This window comes from Mesoplodon densirostris, chromosome 2 (genome assembly GCF_025265405.1).
Source record: "Mesoplodon densirostris isolate mMesDen1 chromosome 2, mMesDen1 primary haplotype, whole genome shotgun sequence".
Classification (NCBI taxonomy): domain Eukaryota; kingdom Metazoa; phylum Chordata; class Mammalia; order Artiodactyla; family Ziphiidae; genus Mesoplodon; species Mesoplodon densirostris.
The window spans coordinates 87,423,119-87,442,069 of record NC_082662.1 but is presented as its reverse complement, the minus strand read 5'-3'; the positions used below and the strand labels follow the sequence as shown (position 1 = coordinate 87,442,069).

The 18,951-nt window shown below is 32.7% G+C and overlaps 1 protein-coding gene across 5 annotated transcripts in view; it reads right to left on the bottom strand.

The window, feature by feature from the left end:
• Positions 1-18,951, bottom strand: part of PTBP2 (polypyrimidine tract binding protein 2) — an 82,462-nt gene that overhangs the window by 60,440 nt on the left and 3,071 nt on the right. For all 5 annotated transcript variants that reach the window (XM_060090167.1, XM_060090163.1, XM_060090164.1 and 2 more), the window contains exon 3: positions 296-371. In XM_060090167.1, coding sequence (XP_059946150.1) covers positions 296-371 — 76 coding nt within the window. The remainder of the gene's footprint in view (positions 1-295; positions 372-18,951) is intronic.

Sequence of the window (18,951 nt, the reverse complement as noted above, 5' to 3'; positions counted from 1 at the left end):
GCTAAGCACAAAAGTACAAAAGGAGTGAGAGTGAGGGAACTTTTAACATGAAAGAAGAAAGGGTTACATTTTTGTGATTTAAAAAAAAAAAGCAATCAGATTTAGTTACTTGCCCACAAATCACTCACTTCAGGTTTTTTCACTTGACACATACATACTACAGTAAAATTTCTCTAAACTGTTTCAACACAGAGTATTTAAAAATAAAGGCTATTCTGGTAAAACACACTAAACTTTTAACATTCTGCTCTGCAAAATGGCAAATAATGAGACTGTTAAGAGAGTTAACACTTACCTGTAACCACCATGCTGCTCATGTTAGAGTTTGGACTACTGAGAACACTGCCTGAGAGTAGTTCGTCAGATCCTCTCTGTTAAAACAGAAACAAATTAGCATAAGACCCCTTTACATTTAAAAATATTAATCTGAAAGTCTGTCACTTATCTGGTAACTTTTCAAACAGTGTCACTGAAAAACAAATGTCAGGTGTTACACTACTGGGAATAAAAAATTTAATCCCTAAAATAAAAAGTTAACTCCACTCTCCTATCCATCTCTTCCTTTTCCACAAAGCCAACAGTGTTTCCTTCCTTCCATTCACCCAAGTCCAACAGACAATAAATAGGAAAACTGATTAGGTTTCATAATCAGAAGCCTTGGAGAACTACATCATTTTTTTAAATAAACAAACTAATGCCACAGCAGCTGGACTTTCTCACAGACACTGTGAATCCTTCAGCCTCATAGCCCTTTACTCATCCAGATAACTCAGGTCTTTAGAAAATGAGAACTTCACACTGCTGAGTTGGACAAGTCATTTACAGGAGCTGGACAATTCATTTTCACAATCATTAAAATTAAACAATTAGGTATATATTCCAATGGCTAGAACACTGTAAACAAAGGCAAAAATCTATGGAATGAGAAATTTCCTTCTACCAATATAAAGAGATTGAATCATGTCTTTAAATCCTTTAAAGAAAACCTTATAAATCGTATGTTCTCAGAACTGCACAGTTGTTCAAACCAACCAATGTTGTTTCAACTATTTTAAAAATGTGTGTACATACAAAAGTATGTGTGAGCAGACTAATATTTAAAATAGCTAAATCAACTATTTTGCGTATTTTAAGTATGTGTATACTTACATACATGGGTACTTAATATTCAACACTAGCTGATTTAGACAAACAATCAGGACAAAGTTGAATGCAACCACCAAAGTGGAAAAAATGTACAAAGGAGATAATTTACCAAAGCATTTTAGAAAGTCCAAAACAATCCAAATTAACCATAAAATTTATGTTAATTTGTGTTAAACTCATACTTTAATAAGCTGTATTATAAGTATCACAGCAATGAAAAAATATTTATATGTCATCCCCTTTTTTAAAAGTTTTCTACTTGCTAGCATCACATTCACAGAAATACAAGCATGAGAAAAATAAAAACATAGTATCATCACGTTAATACCATATTTACATATTTAACTTTTTAATCAAAGTATGGAAGATTCAGCATGGCATTGTTTTATAAGGACATGATATGATATACAGAATTAGATACTTTAGAGATCCTTAAAGTGTGGTCCCTAGAGCAGCATTAGACCTGGAAATTTCCTTAGCAACATATGTTCTCAGATCCATCCTAAACGTACTGAACAGAACAATGGAGAAAGGATCCAACAACCTGAGTTTTAACAAGCCTTTCAGATGCTTCTGATGCATGCTGAAGTTTAAGAACTGCTGACATCCATTATTGGTTCACTATCAACAACAAAAAGTTTCCTAGTATTTTTTTAAAATTTTTAGAACACTTTTAGGTTTAAAATAAAATTGAGAAGAAAAAACAGATTTCCCATATACCCCCTGCCACCAAAGATGCATAGCCTCCCCCATTATCAACATCCTCCACCAGACTGGTACATTTATCACCAAGGATGAACCTATTTTGACCCAAAGGTCAGTTTAGCTAAGGGTTTAATACTGTACCTAAGGGTTTGGACAAATGTGTAATGACATATCCATCATTATAACATCATACACAGTATCTTCACTACCTTAAAATCCTCTGTGCTCTGCCTATTCATCCAAACTCCTCCCAACCCCTGATCTTTTTGTTGTCTCCTCAGTTTTGCCTTTTTCAGAATATAGTTGGAATCACATAGTATGTAGCATTCTCAGTTGGCTTCTTTCATTTAGTAATTTGCATTTATGGTACCACGTACCCCCTCATGCCTTTTCATGGCTTGATAACTCATTTTGTTTTACTGCTGATAATTACCCCATTGTTGGGACATACCACAGTTTATTAATCCATTCACCTACTGAAGGACATCTTGGTTGCTTCCATGTTTTGGCTATTATGAATAAAGCTGCTATTAAGATCCACGTGCAGGTTTCTGTGTATACGTAAGTTTTCAACTCATTTGGATAAATACCAAGGAGTTGCTGGATCGTACGGTACAAGTATGGTCAGTTTTGTAAGAAGAGCCAAACTGTTTTCCAAAGTGGCTATATAATTTTGCATTCCCACCAGGAATGTATGAGAATTCCTGACACTCCACATCCTTGCCAGCATTTACGGTTTCCAGTGTCCAGACTTTAGCTATTCTGACAGTGTAGCAGTATCTCATTGTTATTTCAGTTTGCATTTCCTTAATGACATGATGTGAGGCATCTTTTCATATGCTTATTTGCCATCTGTATATCTTCTTTGGTAAGATGTCTGTTAAGTTCTTTGGTCTATTTCCTAATCGGGTTGTTTTCTTATTGCTGAGTTTAAAAGTTTTTTGTATATTTTGGATAACAGCCCTTTATCACGTGTATCTTTTGCAAAAGTCCAGCTTATCAATTATTTTTTTTTCATGGATTATGTCTTTGGTGTGGTACCTAAAAAGACATCTTTATACCCAACTTATCTAGATCTTCTCTTACCTTATCGTCTAAGAGTTTTATAGTTCTGCATTTTATATTTAGGTCTATGATTCATTTTGAGTTAATTTTTGTGAAGAGTGTAACTAACATCTGTGTCTCAATTCATTCTGTACATGTATGTTCAGCTGTTCCAGTAGCACTTGTTGGAGAGACTACCTTTGCTCCTTTGTCAAAAATAAGTTGACTATATTTATGGGGGGGGGCCTCTATTCTGGGCTCTCCATTCTGTTTCACTGATCAACCTGTCTGTTCTTTCACAAAAACCACACTTTCATGATCACTGTAGCTTCATACTAAATCTTGGAAGTTGAGTAGCATCAGTCCTCCAACTTTGTTATTCTCCTTCAATACTGTGTTGGCTTTCTGGGTCTTTTCCTTCTCCATATAAATTTCAGAATCAGTTTGCTGACATCCATATAACTACTTTCTGGAATTTTGAATGGGATTGCACTAAATCTATATAACAATTTCAGAAGAACTGACATCTTGACAGTACTGAGTCTTCCTATCCATGAACGTGGAATATCTATCCACATTTATTTGGTTCTTTGGTTTCATTTATCAAAGTTTTGTAGTTTTCCTCATGTAGATTTTATATGTATTTTGTTAGGTTTATACCTAAGATTTTCAAATTTGGGGGTGCTAATGTAAACTGTATTTTGTTTTTAATTTCAAATTGCACTTGCTCACCACTGGTATACAGGAAAGCAATTTACTTTCTTCTTATTATATTAACCTTGTATCCTGCAATCCTGCAATAACTACTTATCAGTTCCATGAAATTTTTTGTCAATTCTTTTGGATGTTGTACATAGACTATCATGTCATCTGCAAACAAGTTTTATACCTTCCTTCTCAATCTGTATACCTTTAATTTCCTTTTCTTGCCTTACTGCATCAGCAAGGAATTCCAGGAGGATGTTGAAAAGAAGTGGTAAGAAGGGATATCCTTGCCTTGTACTTGATCTTCATGAAAAAGTGTGGAGTTTCTCACCATTAATATGATGTTAGCTGTAGGGTTTTTTGGTAGATGTTCTTTGTCAAATTGAGGAAGTTCCCCTCTGTTCTAGTTTAGTGAGAATTTTTATCATGAATGGGTGCTGAATTCTGTCAAATGTTTTTTCCTCATCTAATGATATGATCATATGATTTTTCTTCTTTAGTCGACTGATGTGATGAATTAACCTAGTTTTCTTTGTTTCTATGACAATTACGCCATGTGGCATTTAAGAAAAAGGATTCTGTAGTTCAGCTTCCACCTACTATGTCACTGGTAAATTACTTACCTGTTCTAAACCTTAACTTACTCATCTGAAAAACAGAGATACATCTTATCACAGTCCTTGGGCTCTGACAGGTTTCAGGACTGAGACTAGCCCAACAACTTTCTCCTCTCGAGAAGAGAGAACCATGACAGAAAGACATGGGACAAGGATGTGAATATCAAGTTCCTGAGGAAAATCAGATTCTCAGAGAGAAAGGAAGGTTCTCACTCATGTATTTCTGGCCTACACGAACACAAAGGTGCTACAAAGGAGGTGGACTGAGTGCTACCTACCTGCTAAAAGCTGTGAAAGCACAAACTCATACAACCAATAAAAATATAAAATACATTAATGACATACCAAAGAGGATCAATAAAACCGAAATTTGATTTTTTGAAAACAAGACAACAGAATAGACAAACTTTGGGTGAGAATTAGGCAAGGAAAACAAAAAAACCATCATTATATATATTATTAAGTCATGAAAAAAAACAGATGAAAAAAACTTAGCCCAGTGAATAACCTCATGGAGCATACTGATACCATGTTCTTACAACTGCAGGACTTTCACTTATGAAAAATCAACTTCTAGGTTATTTACACCACTATGTTCTGCATTTCCATTTTGTTAAAGTGGCTTAGCCTTTACCCTAAAATATACATATCTGTAATGTGAAAAAAAATGACACTGCATATTTTAACTGGCTATCTCTATAAGAGTAAAAAAGACAGAAGAAAAATAAAATTGGATCCCCACCTCGTACAATAAATTAAATTCTTTTCTGATGAATTAAGAGACAAACACAACAGATAAGACTTTAAAATTTTTCAGAAGAAAACATTTTTATGTTTATACATGAGTATGTAAGTCACAAAAGTGGATCACATACTACGTAATGAATACCTCAATAAGTTCCATAGAGAAGATATCATACAGATCATAATATCTGGTCAAACACAATAAACATATTTTAATGAAAATAAAAGAAAAAAGAAAAATAGAACAAAATCTAATTGTTGTAGTTTATTCAGATAAAATTTTGAAACTGTTCCTAAAAACCTGAGCCAAAAATAGAATCAAAACTTCAAATACAGATTCCTATGAAAATTTAGAAAGAAAGACCAGTTACTCATAAAAAAACAGGCAAGAGATAAGATTAGTTTTCAGCACATACGAAATGGAAATTATCCTTAAACAGAAAAGTTGTTTCATCTTGCTCACAGTAAAAACAAATTCAAATTAATACTAGACTTAGATGCCATTTCACCTCTCAGACTGGCAAAACCCCAAGCATTTGACAATATACTATACTATGGCTAGGGGGAACTGAGGCACTTGCACACTTTCTATACAGTGGTATAAAGAAATGAGAAGATTTTCCATATATACCCATGGAGTGATTTCCAGAGTGTATTTCTCATTAAGTAAAAAAGGTAAAATATTAAATCCTGTGTATTCTGTGCTACCTTTTCCCTAAGGTGGTGGGAGCGAGCACGTAAAAAGAAATTCATATTTACTTCCATCAAATAAAAGAATAAACCAAAAACTAGTGAAAATAGATACCTATAAGGGGACAGAAGCAAAGCAGAGTGGACAGAGTGAAAGACTAGACATCTATGAATGTAGCTTGTTTTGCAGTTTTGACTTGGGAAAATTTATTCAACATGAAAAAAACTCCCTAAAAATGAAAACCAAAATGTAACAAATAAACCTAACTATTAGCTTGGTGGTAGAACCGCACACAGAATTATCTCAATAGATTTAAAAATTCTGTGATTTTACTATACATTCTTTGCAAAATACATGTAAGGACAAAAATAACTGCAAACATCTTAAAACTGTATTACAATGTTAATGTTAACACTGATGTTGCTTTTTAAAGAAACTAGCATATATGCAATTATGTTAACACTAGCAAGAGTTTACAACATACAGAGATGCAAACAAAAAACTGGAAGAGGAAAAATTGTAAAATTACATACAAACTGGAAATAAATGAGTTCAAATATATTTGTCTCAAAAAAAATGTTAGCTTTGTGAATTGAAAAAATCTTGAAACAATAACAACCTAAAAGCAATTGGCACCTTTGCACCCACATTACTGTGGTCTCTAAGGACCAGGTCTCACCAAAGGACCATTCTTTTTAAAGAAATGGCTAATTGAAGTTTTGGAGGAAGAAATGATACTTTAGGTAAGTATCAAAATTACCGGTATTATGAGCTGCTGCTGGCCCAAGATGAGAAAATTTAAACATTTTTAAAGGAATGATCATTGCAATAAGACTGGAATAAACGTAAAAATCCTTGCCTTCACAACGACCTAACATCAACGCTAAAGAACTCACATTACACTGGAGTTACTGGAGTTACCAGCTCATGAGGAAAAATTTTTTAACTGAAAATCTACCCTGCTTTTCTTTTAATAAGGGTGTTTCAGTATGACCAAATATTTGATGAAAAAAGTTCTTCCAACAGAAAAATATTTTAAAATATATGCAGGAGAAAAAAAAATCACCATTTTTGCAATACCCAATGAAATTACTCAATTATCAGCTACTAAAGCCCACTAGGTGAAAGGATGATAGAGCACTCTACACTGGATGCATCAAACTGAGGACACCTGAACCTACTGATAAATGTCAGTACTGAACCTACTGATAAAACATCACAAAGAGGTACTAGACATGTTCCTCCTGGTGTGATACATTAGAAATTACAGAGTACATTTATAAAATATTCTTGCTAAAAATTAAACCTGAATCTGATCAAGTCTCATCTAAGTACAAGTACACAGGAAATACAAGACACGAGAAACACACAAAATGACAACATGGAGGTATAATCAGCAAAATTATAATTTTCTGAAAACTGTACAGAATAGATGACCCAGTTTCTCTAACAAAGAAAATCAAGAAAGAGGGAGGGAGAAGGAAAACTGACTTATAAATAGACTTAAAAGAACCAAATCAACATGTTGACTTTCCTTGATCCCTGATTCAAAAAGAAAATATAAAAGACTTCTTTAAAGTGACTGGGAAACTTTGACTACTGTTAGACATTAGATGATATTAAGGAATTATTTTAGTGATGGGGTGGGATTGGGCAAATTAAGTGAAGGGGATTAAGTGATACAAACTTCCAGTTATAAAATAAATAAGTTACTGGGATGTAATGTACAGCTTGGGGAATATAATTAATATTATAATAATTTTTTACAGTGACAGATGGTTATGGTGATCAATCTGTAATGTATGTAAATTTTGAATCATTATGTTATACACCTGAAACAAACATAATATTGTATGTCAAATACACTTCAATAAAAAAGGAAAAACTTATTTAAAATTTTATTAGGTATGATGATATAAATGTCATCTTTAAGAGATTATATCTATTAGAAATACACATTGAAGTATTTAGGAATGATATAAAATAATCACGGAGATTTGCTTTAATATTCTCCCACAGGAAGGCAAAGGAAGTATATTATTATACCATTCACCCTACTTTTGTATACCTTGAAGCTTTCACAAAGCTTAAAAAAGTGAAAAAGATGTAAGACGTTGACGAAACACATTGAAGAAGACACAAATAAATGGAAAGATATTCCACGCTCATGGACTGGAAGAATACTGTTAAAATGTCCACACTACCCAAAACAATCTACAGATTCAATGCAATCCTTATCAAACTAAGGATTTAGTATAACTAAGCCCCTTGGCATCAGTCTTAGCAATGACTTTTTGGCTTTGACACCAAAAGCAAAGACAACAAAAGCAAAAATAAATTTGGACTATATCAAACTTTTAGCTTCTGTAGAGTGAAGGAACCCATCAACAAGATGAAAAGGCAACCTACTGAATGGGAGAAAATATTTACAAATCATATATAGAAAGTTAGTGTCAAAAATAAAGAACTCATACTACTCAGAAAAAATGAACAGTATGATTAAAGAATGAGCAGAAGACACAAATAGACATTCTTCCAAAGACACACAAAGGACGAACAGGAACATGAAAAGGTGCTCAACATCACTAATCAGGGAAATGCCAATCAAAACCACAATGAGATATCACCTCACACCTGTTAGAATGGATATTACCAAAAAGATAACACTGTCGAGGATATGGAGAAAAAGGAAGACTTGTGCACTGATGATGGGAATGTAAATTGGTGTACCCACTAAGGAAAACAGGTTCCTCAAAAACTTTTAAAAAGTACAACTGTATGATCCAACAATACCACCTAAGTATTTACCCGAAAGAAATAAAATCACTATCTATAAAAGATATCTGCACCCTGTATTCATTGTAGCACTATTTACAACAGTCAAGACATGAAAACAACCTAGGTCTCCATCAACGCAAGAAAATGTGGTTATTCTATACAATGAAATATTCAGCTATAAACAGAAGAAAATCCTACCATTTGCAACAACATGCAAATGAGGTCATTAGGCTAAGTGAAACAAGTCAGAGAAAGACAAACACCATATGATCTCATTTATATGTAGATTCTTAAAAAAACAAACAAAAACCCAAAACACTGAACTCACAGATACAGAGAACAGTGGTATCCAGAAGCACAGCCAGGCCTTTTAGTGGGGGACGGAGCGGGGGGGCAGGAATTAGTGAAGGTGGTGGTCAAAAGGTACAAACTCGGAGTTACGACATAAATGACTCCTGACGATATAATGTACTGCATGTTGATATAGTTAACAATACTGTATATATATACTGTAGAGAATAAATCTTAGAAATTCCCATCACAAGGAAAATAATTTAGCTATATGTGGTGATGGATGTTAACTAAACTTATTCTGGTAATCATTTCACAATATATACATACATCAATTCATGTTGTGCACCTGAAAATAACACAATGTTTCTACATCAATTACACTTCAATCTTAAAAAAGAAAAGAAAAGAAAAGAAAAAAGGGAACTCTAAAAGTCAAAGCTTACTGCCCAAACTATCAACTGATCTTTCTTCACCTTGAATGCATTTTTAAACAAGAAAATAAACATGTTCGGGATGTAATTTAAATGTAATTTAAAGTGGACAAAAAATAATAATACAGTAAAATAGATCTAGTGTGGGCAGAAAAAAACAAAAACAGAAATTACGAAACAAACAAAAAAAATTAACAAAAGCTGGTACTTTGGAAAGACCAGTAAAATAAGGTCTCTGATAGGAAAAAAAAAAGGAAAAAGGATAAAATATGAATGTGCACTGTTAATAAAAATTTAAAAAGGGAGAATTTAAAAATACTATAAAATTCTGAGAAATAGAAAAGTACTGAATAAATCAATAACTTTGGAAAAAATCAAACTGGCAAAGAAGCATCTCTCTTTCCTCATGCCTACAGATAAGCTTTTAAAAATCCTTCTAACATGTAGGGAAAATGATGGGAAGTACATACAATGCTGATTACCTTTGGTAAAATTATCAGTGAATTAATTTATTTTCCTTTTTGCCTGAAGCATTAAGTTTCTGCATTAAGCATGTCTTTTATAATTAAACAAAATAGTATGGGAAGTAAGGGAAAAATTCTTCAAAGAAATATCACTGTTCTCTCCAGCTCTGCCATCTTATTTTTTTGAAAATACAAATACAATACTCTCCAATTAACTTATAAATTTAGTACAACTATAATCAAAACCTGAAAAGTCTTCATGGAACTTAGCCAACTGATCTTAAAAATATATATACAGTGAAGAAAATGCCAATACAATTTTGAAGTTGCAAAATTCACTCTCCAAGATTCCCACTTATTGTGATGCCACATTAAATTAAGACATTTGGGTAGTAAGACAGTAATAGACAATGAAACAGAAGAGATAGCCCAGGGAAAGTTTCACACATATATGGAAACCTGACAACTAACACTGCAGATCAGTAGGAAAACATGAACCATTCAACTGAGTTTGTACCAGATTTGTTAGCCATTTACAACACACTACACAAAAATTAAATTACAGGTAAACTGAGGCCCTAAATGTGAATATCAAAATTTAAAAATTTGCAAAATAAAATCCAGAAGACTATATAGTATAAAACCTTGAGTTTAAGAAAGATTTCTTAAAACTAAAACGTAAATTTAATGTTAAAATTTCCTACTCTATTCAACAATGCAAAAAAACCAAGCCAGACAAAAAGGAATTTATCTGTACCATATATAACTAACAAAGCTTTAGTACCCACAATATATAAAAACTCCTAGAAATCAGTAACAAAAAATAAAAACTTCAAAGTTGACTTCTAATAAAGTGCTCCTTCTAAATAGGATTTACAAATTAAAGAACTACAATACCAAGCATCACCATCATTTGAGCACTTACGGCCATTCTGTGCTAAATCTTTTACATATTATTCAATCTTCAACATAATTTCTGAGGTAGGTCCTGTTAAACCCATCTTAAAAGTTGTAAAACTGAAACTCAGAGGTTACCTTGTTCAATGTTAGAGGCCAACTCTAGTCTGTTAATTCTAAATCACGTGCTTTTAATTTGACAAGCCCTTCATTGAAAAAAATTTATTGTCCACCATCAGTAATGCCAATTTATGTTCAATTTTAATATATTTCTATTATAGAAAATTTAATTGGACTTTCAAGATATTTCTTTGTACACATCCTTTAAGAATACTGACAAACAGATGTCTATTGAGCAAACTATGCTAAGCATAAACAAATTGAAGAAAAAGTTATTACAAAAAATGTTCTTGGAAAAAACATCACACAGACATATGCAAAAAAAAATCAGACATCATATATCTTCTAATGGAAAAATGTATCACCACTTATAAAATATTACTAAAAACAGAAAGAGAACCTGATGGTCTGTAGATCCATCTACCAACTGACATATATGGACAACATAATAATTATAACATCAGAATACAATCAGTATATGCAGACTATGGACAATTCTATTAAGACCAACAACCAGTTTTCTTCAAAAATAAAATGTAATTATGAGAAACCTCACAGTGATAAAAGAAGAATTCATAAATTGAAAGAAATTTAAAAGGCATGTCAATTTATTGAATGTGTTGATCTTATTTGATCCTGATCCCTCCCCACCACGAAAAATGAACTCTGTAAAAGTATTATGACTTTCATGAGACAAACAGAAATCTTAACACAAGTCTGGCACTTAAGAACATTAAGCAACTGTTGCTATTTTTTTTTGGGGGGGTGCACTAACAGTACTGTGATTGTATTTCTTTAAAACAGAAAGAGAGGGAGGACTGACCCTATCTTTTAAAGAGACACACCAAAACATTTATAGATGTAACAAATAACCTGGAATTTTTCTCAAAATAATACAGGAGGAGAAAAGTAGAGTGTGGATCTCCTAAGTTTTAGCAATGGGTTGTTCGTTGATGACTGTTGGGACTGAGTGACATATAAATAATGCTTCATGATACTACTGTGTCTTTTTTTTAATGTTTAAAATTCACCACAACAGTTATAAGACCAATCATTGCTCAAAAACACATACCTTTCATAACTGTTGTATTTTATTACTTTTAAAGTAAAAATATTACCTAACCACCTCAGCCCTTAATGAAGTATGTCTGAAACTAAATTAAGAAAACTATTACAGTTCAGAAACACAAATGGACCAAGTAAGAGATTAGAATAGTTAACGACTTATTCTAATTCATGGTGCTCCATACAGTACCAAAGCCAACTATTTTGCAGCTCAGTCTCCACATTCTAAAGATAGCAGAATAATGAGCTACTTTCATGTATGGAAGCTTACAGATATATGGAATACTGCCTACCACATGAAATACTTGAAATTTTCTCCAACCTATCGGCCATTCTATTTTTTCTCTCCCTCCCATATATTACACAAATCCTTCGTTGTAAAATCCATATCATTCAGCTAAATTGTTCAATGGCTATGAATTTGTGCCAGCCTACTGACAAAACTTTGGCTATGTCTTCCCCTCAGAATATACTGCTCACTTCTGCTCCCAAACATTTACAATACACAGGTCACAATCCGCTGATTTCATGAAATCTACTCTGATTCTACCAACCAATCTTCCCTAACGTAGCCATAGGGCATTTGCTTAAACCTTGTATATTTATTTCTTCAACTAGATGAGGTTCTAGAAGATACAGCTGTTTTGGATCTCCAGCAAAAAGGAAGAATGTTGTGCAATAAAATTGATATTTACCTTTTTACTGATAAGTGGCTCATGAGATTATGAGCATGTTGAAGCCAGAGACCCTTCAATAGTCATTAAATACATACTGAGTATGTACTATTTAACAGGCACTACTGATGACACAGAAACAATAAAACAAAAAAGGTCTCTGCCCTCAAGACACATATATTCTATTCTTAATGTCTTTGAATCACCAGTCTTTAACACAGTGCTGACATTCAGCAGACACACTAACTTGAAATTCTAATACAAATACCCTAGCAAGCATTATGTAATGTTTTAAGAAAACTCAAAATCTAAAAACCCAAACAACAGTTTTTCTTAACCTACCTGCTATAAATCAGTTATGTTCAACTATTACAAAAAAAGTTTTCTTTAGCATTATTTTACTGTAATTGTCTAGAAAAGCCAATGATGATGAATAAAATAGTCATATCACAACTTAAAACTGTGCATTCAGCAATTTACAACCAATGCTTTCAAAATTCTAGTGAAATTTAACTTGAAAAAAGCTAAGTACTTGGGCCCATTATTCTGCAACAATTTCAAAGGCAAAATGGTTAAGAGTACAGAAATGAAGCCTTTGAAACAAATTACAAAGAACATAAAAAAACATTTTAAACAAATGCAACAAACTTCATATTAACAATTCACAAATTTCCTTTCTTGTTTTACAGCCTCACTGACTTGACCAAATAGAAAGGAGTCTAAAATCATTGAGAACTGAGTAAGTCTACAGCACATTTATAAGGATAATGAAAAATGAGATTTCAACATACCGTAAAGCTATAAAAATTGGATATTCTTTATATAGTATAAGCTGGTTAACATTAACAAAGGACCTAATTCACGGAAAATACTTTTTATGCATAATCACTTTTAATATTCAGAACTTATAATCTCAATTTTAAAGAAACAAATTAAAAATGTTTAAGTATCAGAGACAAAAAAATTAAATGATACTACTTCATAATTCAAACACACCTAGATGCCTAAAACTGTATGAGGTAAAAAAGTAATAAACTGTAAGAAAAAGTACCTATGATGCATATGAATCAATTTTCTTTTTATACAGTGTTGTAACAAACAAGATAATCATTGAAATAGATCACATATACAAAGAGGCAGTTCACAGAAAGTCAAATTTAAAAAATCTCACCCATTTCAAAATACAAATTAAAGAACTTTTTTTTTTTACCGTGAAACTAGCTAGTATTCTAAATTTTAATTAAAACCCAGGATTGGTAAGGGTGTAGAAAAACAGGCACTCCCATACACAACTGTAGAAAACAAATGAGTAAGGAAACTTGTGGCATTGTGGTTTTAACAAATTTTTAATTGTAAATTTCTTTGACACTGCATTTTTACTTCTATTTTTAGTATGCTCAGTTTTTAACTGCAAAGTTTTTAACTGCAAACCAAAATGTTCATCAATGTGGATCTAAATTGTGGTATGTCAAGCAACTACACTGTGGTGCATCCACAGAACAAAGAATAAGATAAACCTATTACTGCAGAGATATTACGTAATTTTTTTTTTTAAAAAGTGAACTTATACTTTTGGCCAAGAAGGTATAACATGGGCCCGTTTGCCCAACTGAGAAAAAAAAATAAAAGAAAAAGAAAATCACACATAATATATAGAATAATGTTCTTCAAGACCACTGGACATCAGACAATGATGAACAATGATCCCCGAGAGTCAGAAAACCACCATGGGGTAAGGCCATCATCGTCCCAGCTTACTCACTTGAGAAAAAGTCCAGGTCAAGGCACAGCTCAGATAAGGAAAGCAGGTCGAACTTGGAAAACTCCCTGAGAGTTAAGGAAGAGGCAAGAATCCAAGGAGACCAAAGCAACTAGAGTTTGTATGGCAGAGTTCCAAAGACAGTTGCACGGAGAGAACTCTGGAAATCTGCAGAGAATCCTCCCTGAGTATCCAATGCATGTGCATAACTATGTTAAGGGTAAAGTAGATTATTTTTCTTGTTGTTTAAATCTTTTAAAAAAGATAAATGGCTGTTTAAACAAATGAAAAGAATGCTGTATAGAATTTATAACACATAGAAGTAAAATGTTATAATAATAGTACACAGGCCAAAGGGGGAGAAGTATTCTAATATTCACATAGTATATGTAAAGTAGCATAAATACTACTTGAGTTAAGACTGTGATAAATTAAAGATGTATGCCATAAATCCTAAAACAGCTATCAACATAACAAAACAGCTATAAGCTAATCAGCTAAAGAGATTAAAATGGAATTTAAAAAAATTACTCAATCCAAAAGAAAGCAGGAAAAAAAAAGGGAAGAACATAAGGGACAAATGGAAAACAAACAACAAAGTGGTACTTTTAAAACTAACCATATTAATATAACAATATTGAATGTGAAGGGTCTCAACAACCAAAAGAAGAGGGTGTAAGATAGGTTTTAAAAATCAAGTCTCTATTTTATGCTGTCTACAGGAAATACACTTTAAAATCTAAGGATATAAATAGTCTGAAAGTAAAATAACGGAAAAAGATATACCATGTAAACTGTATTCAAAAGAAAGCCAAGATGGCTGTATTAATATCAGAAAAAGTAAAGCGAAGAAATTTAAAAAAAAAAGAAAGCAAAGAAACTTTTTAAAATTTTAAATTTTAAAGCAAAGTAGATTACTGGGGATAAAAAAGGTCACTGCATAATAATAAAGGGGTCAATGAATCAAGAGGACATAGTAATCCTGAATGTTTATGTACTAATTATAACTTCAAAAACATAAAGCAAAAACTGGTAGAACTTCAAGGAAAAACAAACGAATGCACAATATAGGAGATTTCAATATCGTTTTCTCAGTAAGTGACCGAACAATAAAAAATCAGGAAAGGTAGATCACTTGAGCAACACTACCAATAAACATGACCTAGGGCTTCCCTGGTGGCGCAGTGGTTGAGAATCCGCCTGCCGATGCAGGGGATACGGGTTCGTGCCCCGGTCCGGGAAGATCCCACATGCCACGGAGCAACTAGGCCCGTGAGCCATGGCCGCTGAGCCGGCGCGTCCGGAGCCTCTGCTCTGCAATGGGAGAGGCCACAACAGTGAGAGGTCCTCGTACCACAAAAAAAAAAAAAAAAAAAAAAAAAGACCTAATTGACATGTACAGAACACATCACCCAACAATAACATAATGCACATCCCTATCATATGCACTTAAAACAGGATATATATTTGAACCATAAAACAATAAAATAATTACAAAGATTCAAGTCTTACAAAATATGTTCTCTAAGCACAATGGAATTAAATTAGAAATAAATAACAGAAAAATACATGGAAAATTCCAAATACTTGGAAATCAAATAAATACTTCTCAATAACCCATGGGTCAAAGAAATAAAAAAGCATATTGGAATGTATTTTGAACTGAATGAAAAGAAGTATAAATGTCAAAATTTGAGGGATGCCATGAAAGCAACACTTGTATGAAAATACATGGCATTAAACCTCTCAGTATTAGAAAAGATATGTCAACTACATCAACTTCAATGTTAAGTAAGAAGAGAGCAAACTAAATACAAAGCAGAAAAACATTAAAACAGAAGAAATCAATAAAATGGGAAAGAGAAAACTCAATGCAACAAAAAGCTGCTTTCTGTTTTACATTAATAAAATCAATAAATCTTTAGCCAGACTGATAGGGAAAAGAGAAGACACTAATTATCAATACCAGGAACGAGAGAGGCAACATCACTATAGATTCTACAGATACTAAAAATATAATACAACAACCCTATGCAAATAAGTTCAGCAACTTTGATGAAACAGACTAATTCTATGAAAACAAAATTACCAAAGCTCACTCCAGAATAAATGTGAATAGTCCTATATCTATTCAATAAATTGAATGTGGTTTAAAACCTTCCCACAAAGAAAACACCAGGCCCACACAGCTTCACTAGTGAACTGTACCAAACTTTTAAGAAAAAAATATATCATTTAAGGTATTTACCCTAATATCAGGAAAAAAGTAAGAAGGCCTGCTCTCATCATTTAAATATTGTACTAGATGCCATAGGCAAGAAAAACAAAAGGCATCCAGACAAAAAATATGATGAACAGTGTATATAAAAAATCTGACGGCATCTACCAAATAGCTGTTTGATCTAATAAATGAGTTTGGCAAAGGTGCTGAATACAAGAGCAATGAGCATAAATAATCTGTATTTCTATATATTAATAACAAATACACATTTGATTTTTTTAATTACTTAATATAGCACCAAAAAACACAAAATAAGGATAAATCTGACCAAAAAAATACAAAATCTATACAGTGAAAACTAAAACAATGCTGAAAGAAATGAAAGACCTAAGTAAATGGAAAGATAAATTGTGTTCATGGATGAGAAAACTCAACATTAAGATGTTAATTTTCCCCAAATTGCTCTACTGATTCAAGTTAATTTCAATTAAATCCCAGCAGGCCTTTTTGTAGAAACTGACTCATAGGAAAATGTGAAGGACCCAGTTGTTTTTCAAACAACTTTGAAAAAGAACAAAGTTCTACTTGATTTCAAGATTTAATATAAAACTACAGTAATTAAGACTACGTTTTTGGCTACTAGGTACATAAAAATGGGTCAATGGACGAGAATACAGTACAGAAATAGAATCATACGTACATACATAATTGATTTTTGACACAGGTGCAAAGCCAGTTCAATGAAAAAAAAAGTCTTTTCAATGAGTGTTGCTAGAAAAAGTGAATGTCCATATCGAAACCCAAAAAACCTTGATTCATACATTGCACCATATTAAAAAAAGCTAACTCAAGAAGACTTAAATGCAAAACTGAAAACTACAAAACTTCTATTAGAAAACAGAGAAGAAAATCATCGTGACCTTGGGTTACATGAAGATGGCTTAGATATGACCAAAAGCATGAGCCACACCAAACCAAAAAAAAAAAAACCACCACAGAACGAACACCTGGTAAACTGAAGTTCATCAGAATTAAAAACTGCTGCACTACTGCTCTTCAAAACACTGTGGAGAGAATGAAAACACAAGTGGCAGAAAATATTTTACACCATATATCTGATAAAGAACTTGTAACCAGAAATGTAGACTTTTCAAAACTCAAAGAAATAAATCAATTTAAAAAGTGGACAAGAGATTTAAAAAGACCCTGTACCAAAGATGATACACAGCTTGAAAAAAGCCCATGAAAAGATGTTCAGCACCAAAGACATTAGAGAAATGCAAATGAAAACCAAAAAGAGATTACGACTTCACATCCACTAGAATCTCTATAATCAAAAAAAACAGACAACAGGCACTGGAGAGGATGTAGATGGACTGAAAATCTCATACCCTGCTGGTGGCAATGTAAAATAGTATAACCACTTTAGAAAATAGTTTGCAGTTTCTTAAAAAGTTAAACATATGCCTAACCATATGATCTAGCCATTCCAATCATAGGTATTTCCCCAAGAGAAATGAAAGCTTACATTCACAGAAAGACCTGCACAGGAATGTTCACAGAAGCTTTACTTATTATAGCCCAAAACTGGAAACAATCCAAATGTCCATCAAGAGTTGAGTGGATAAACAAATTGCTGTATATCCATACAGTGCAATACTACAAAGCAATAAAAAGAAATGAACTATTGATACACAACATGGGTGAAATCCCAAAATAATTATGCTGAGTGGAATAATCCAGGCAAAAAGAAGGTACATACTGTATAACTATTTGTTTAAAATTCTAAAAATTGCAAACTCATCTATAGTGACAGAAAGCAGATCAGTGGTTGCCTGGGGAAAGGCAGATGGGAGAGATCAAAGACAAGATATGGACCAGTACACAAGGCATGAATCCATGTGTGTCGTTAAACAAGGATGTTTATATGTGTGCTAATACATAAACTAATAATTTCAGGAAAAAATGCACCAAAAAAATGTTAACATAATTATCTACACCTAAGAAACAGGACTGGATATCAGGGAGAAATACTTTTCACTTTAAATTTTTTTTTAACCATGCACATTATTTTTTTAAATTTCATAAAAGCTTAATTACTTGTACCTAAGTCTGACGCCAAAGCAAAAATTCTTAACCATTATCCTAGAAAATTATTTAAAACATAACTTTAGTTATCAAAACTTTTATATTTAACATTGGACAAAAAAATTGGCTAGCAATTACTTTTATATCATTTCCTAATGTTTTCTCTTCAAACTACTAATATAGAAAACTGCCAATAAACCAAATCTGTACATCCTCTTCCAGCCATCCTCATTTCTCTCTGCTTGTTCAGGGTCCTGTGAGTTCCTTTTCTCCTCATCCAATAACAGTTGACAACTCAGACTTGAATCATTTATTCTTTTAAAAAGTTCACTTCCAGAGGCTGTTTGGAAGGTAACTATAATATCTACATCTTGCACTCTCAACTTAGAAAACAGCATTGCCAAATAAAAATAAATACACCTTCCCACAAAGAGCTCATCATTTCTCCCCCGATCTACATAATATGAACTTGACAATCCTAAATATTAAAGCATGGACAAGTACTTAG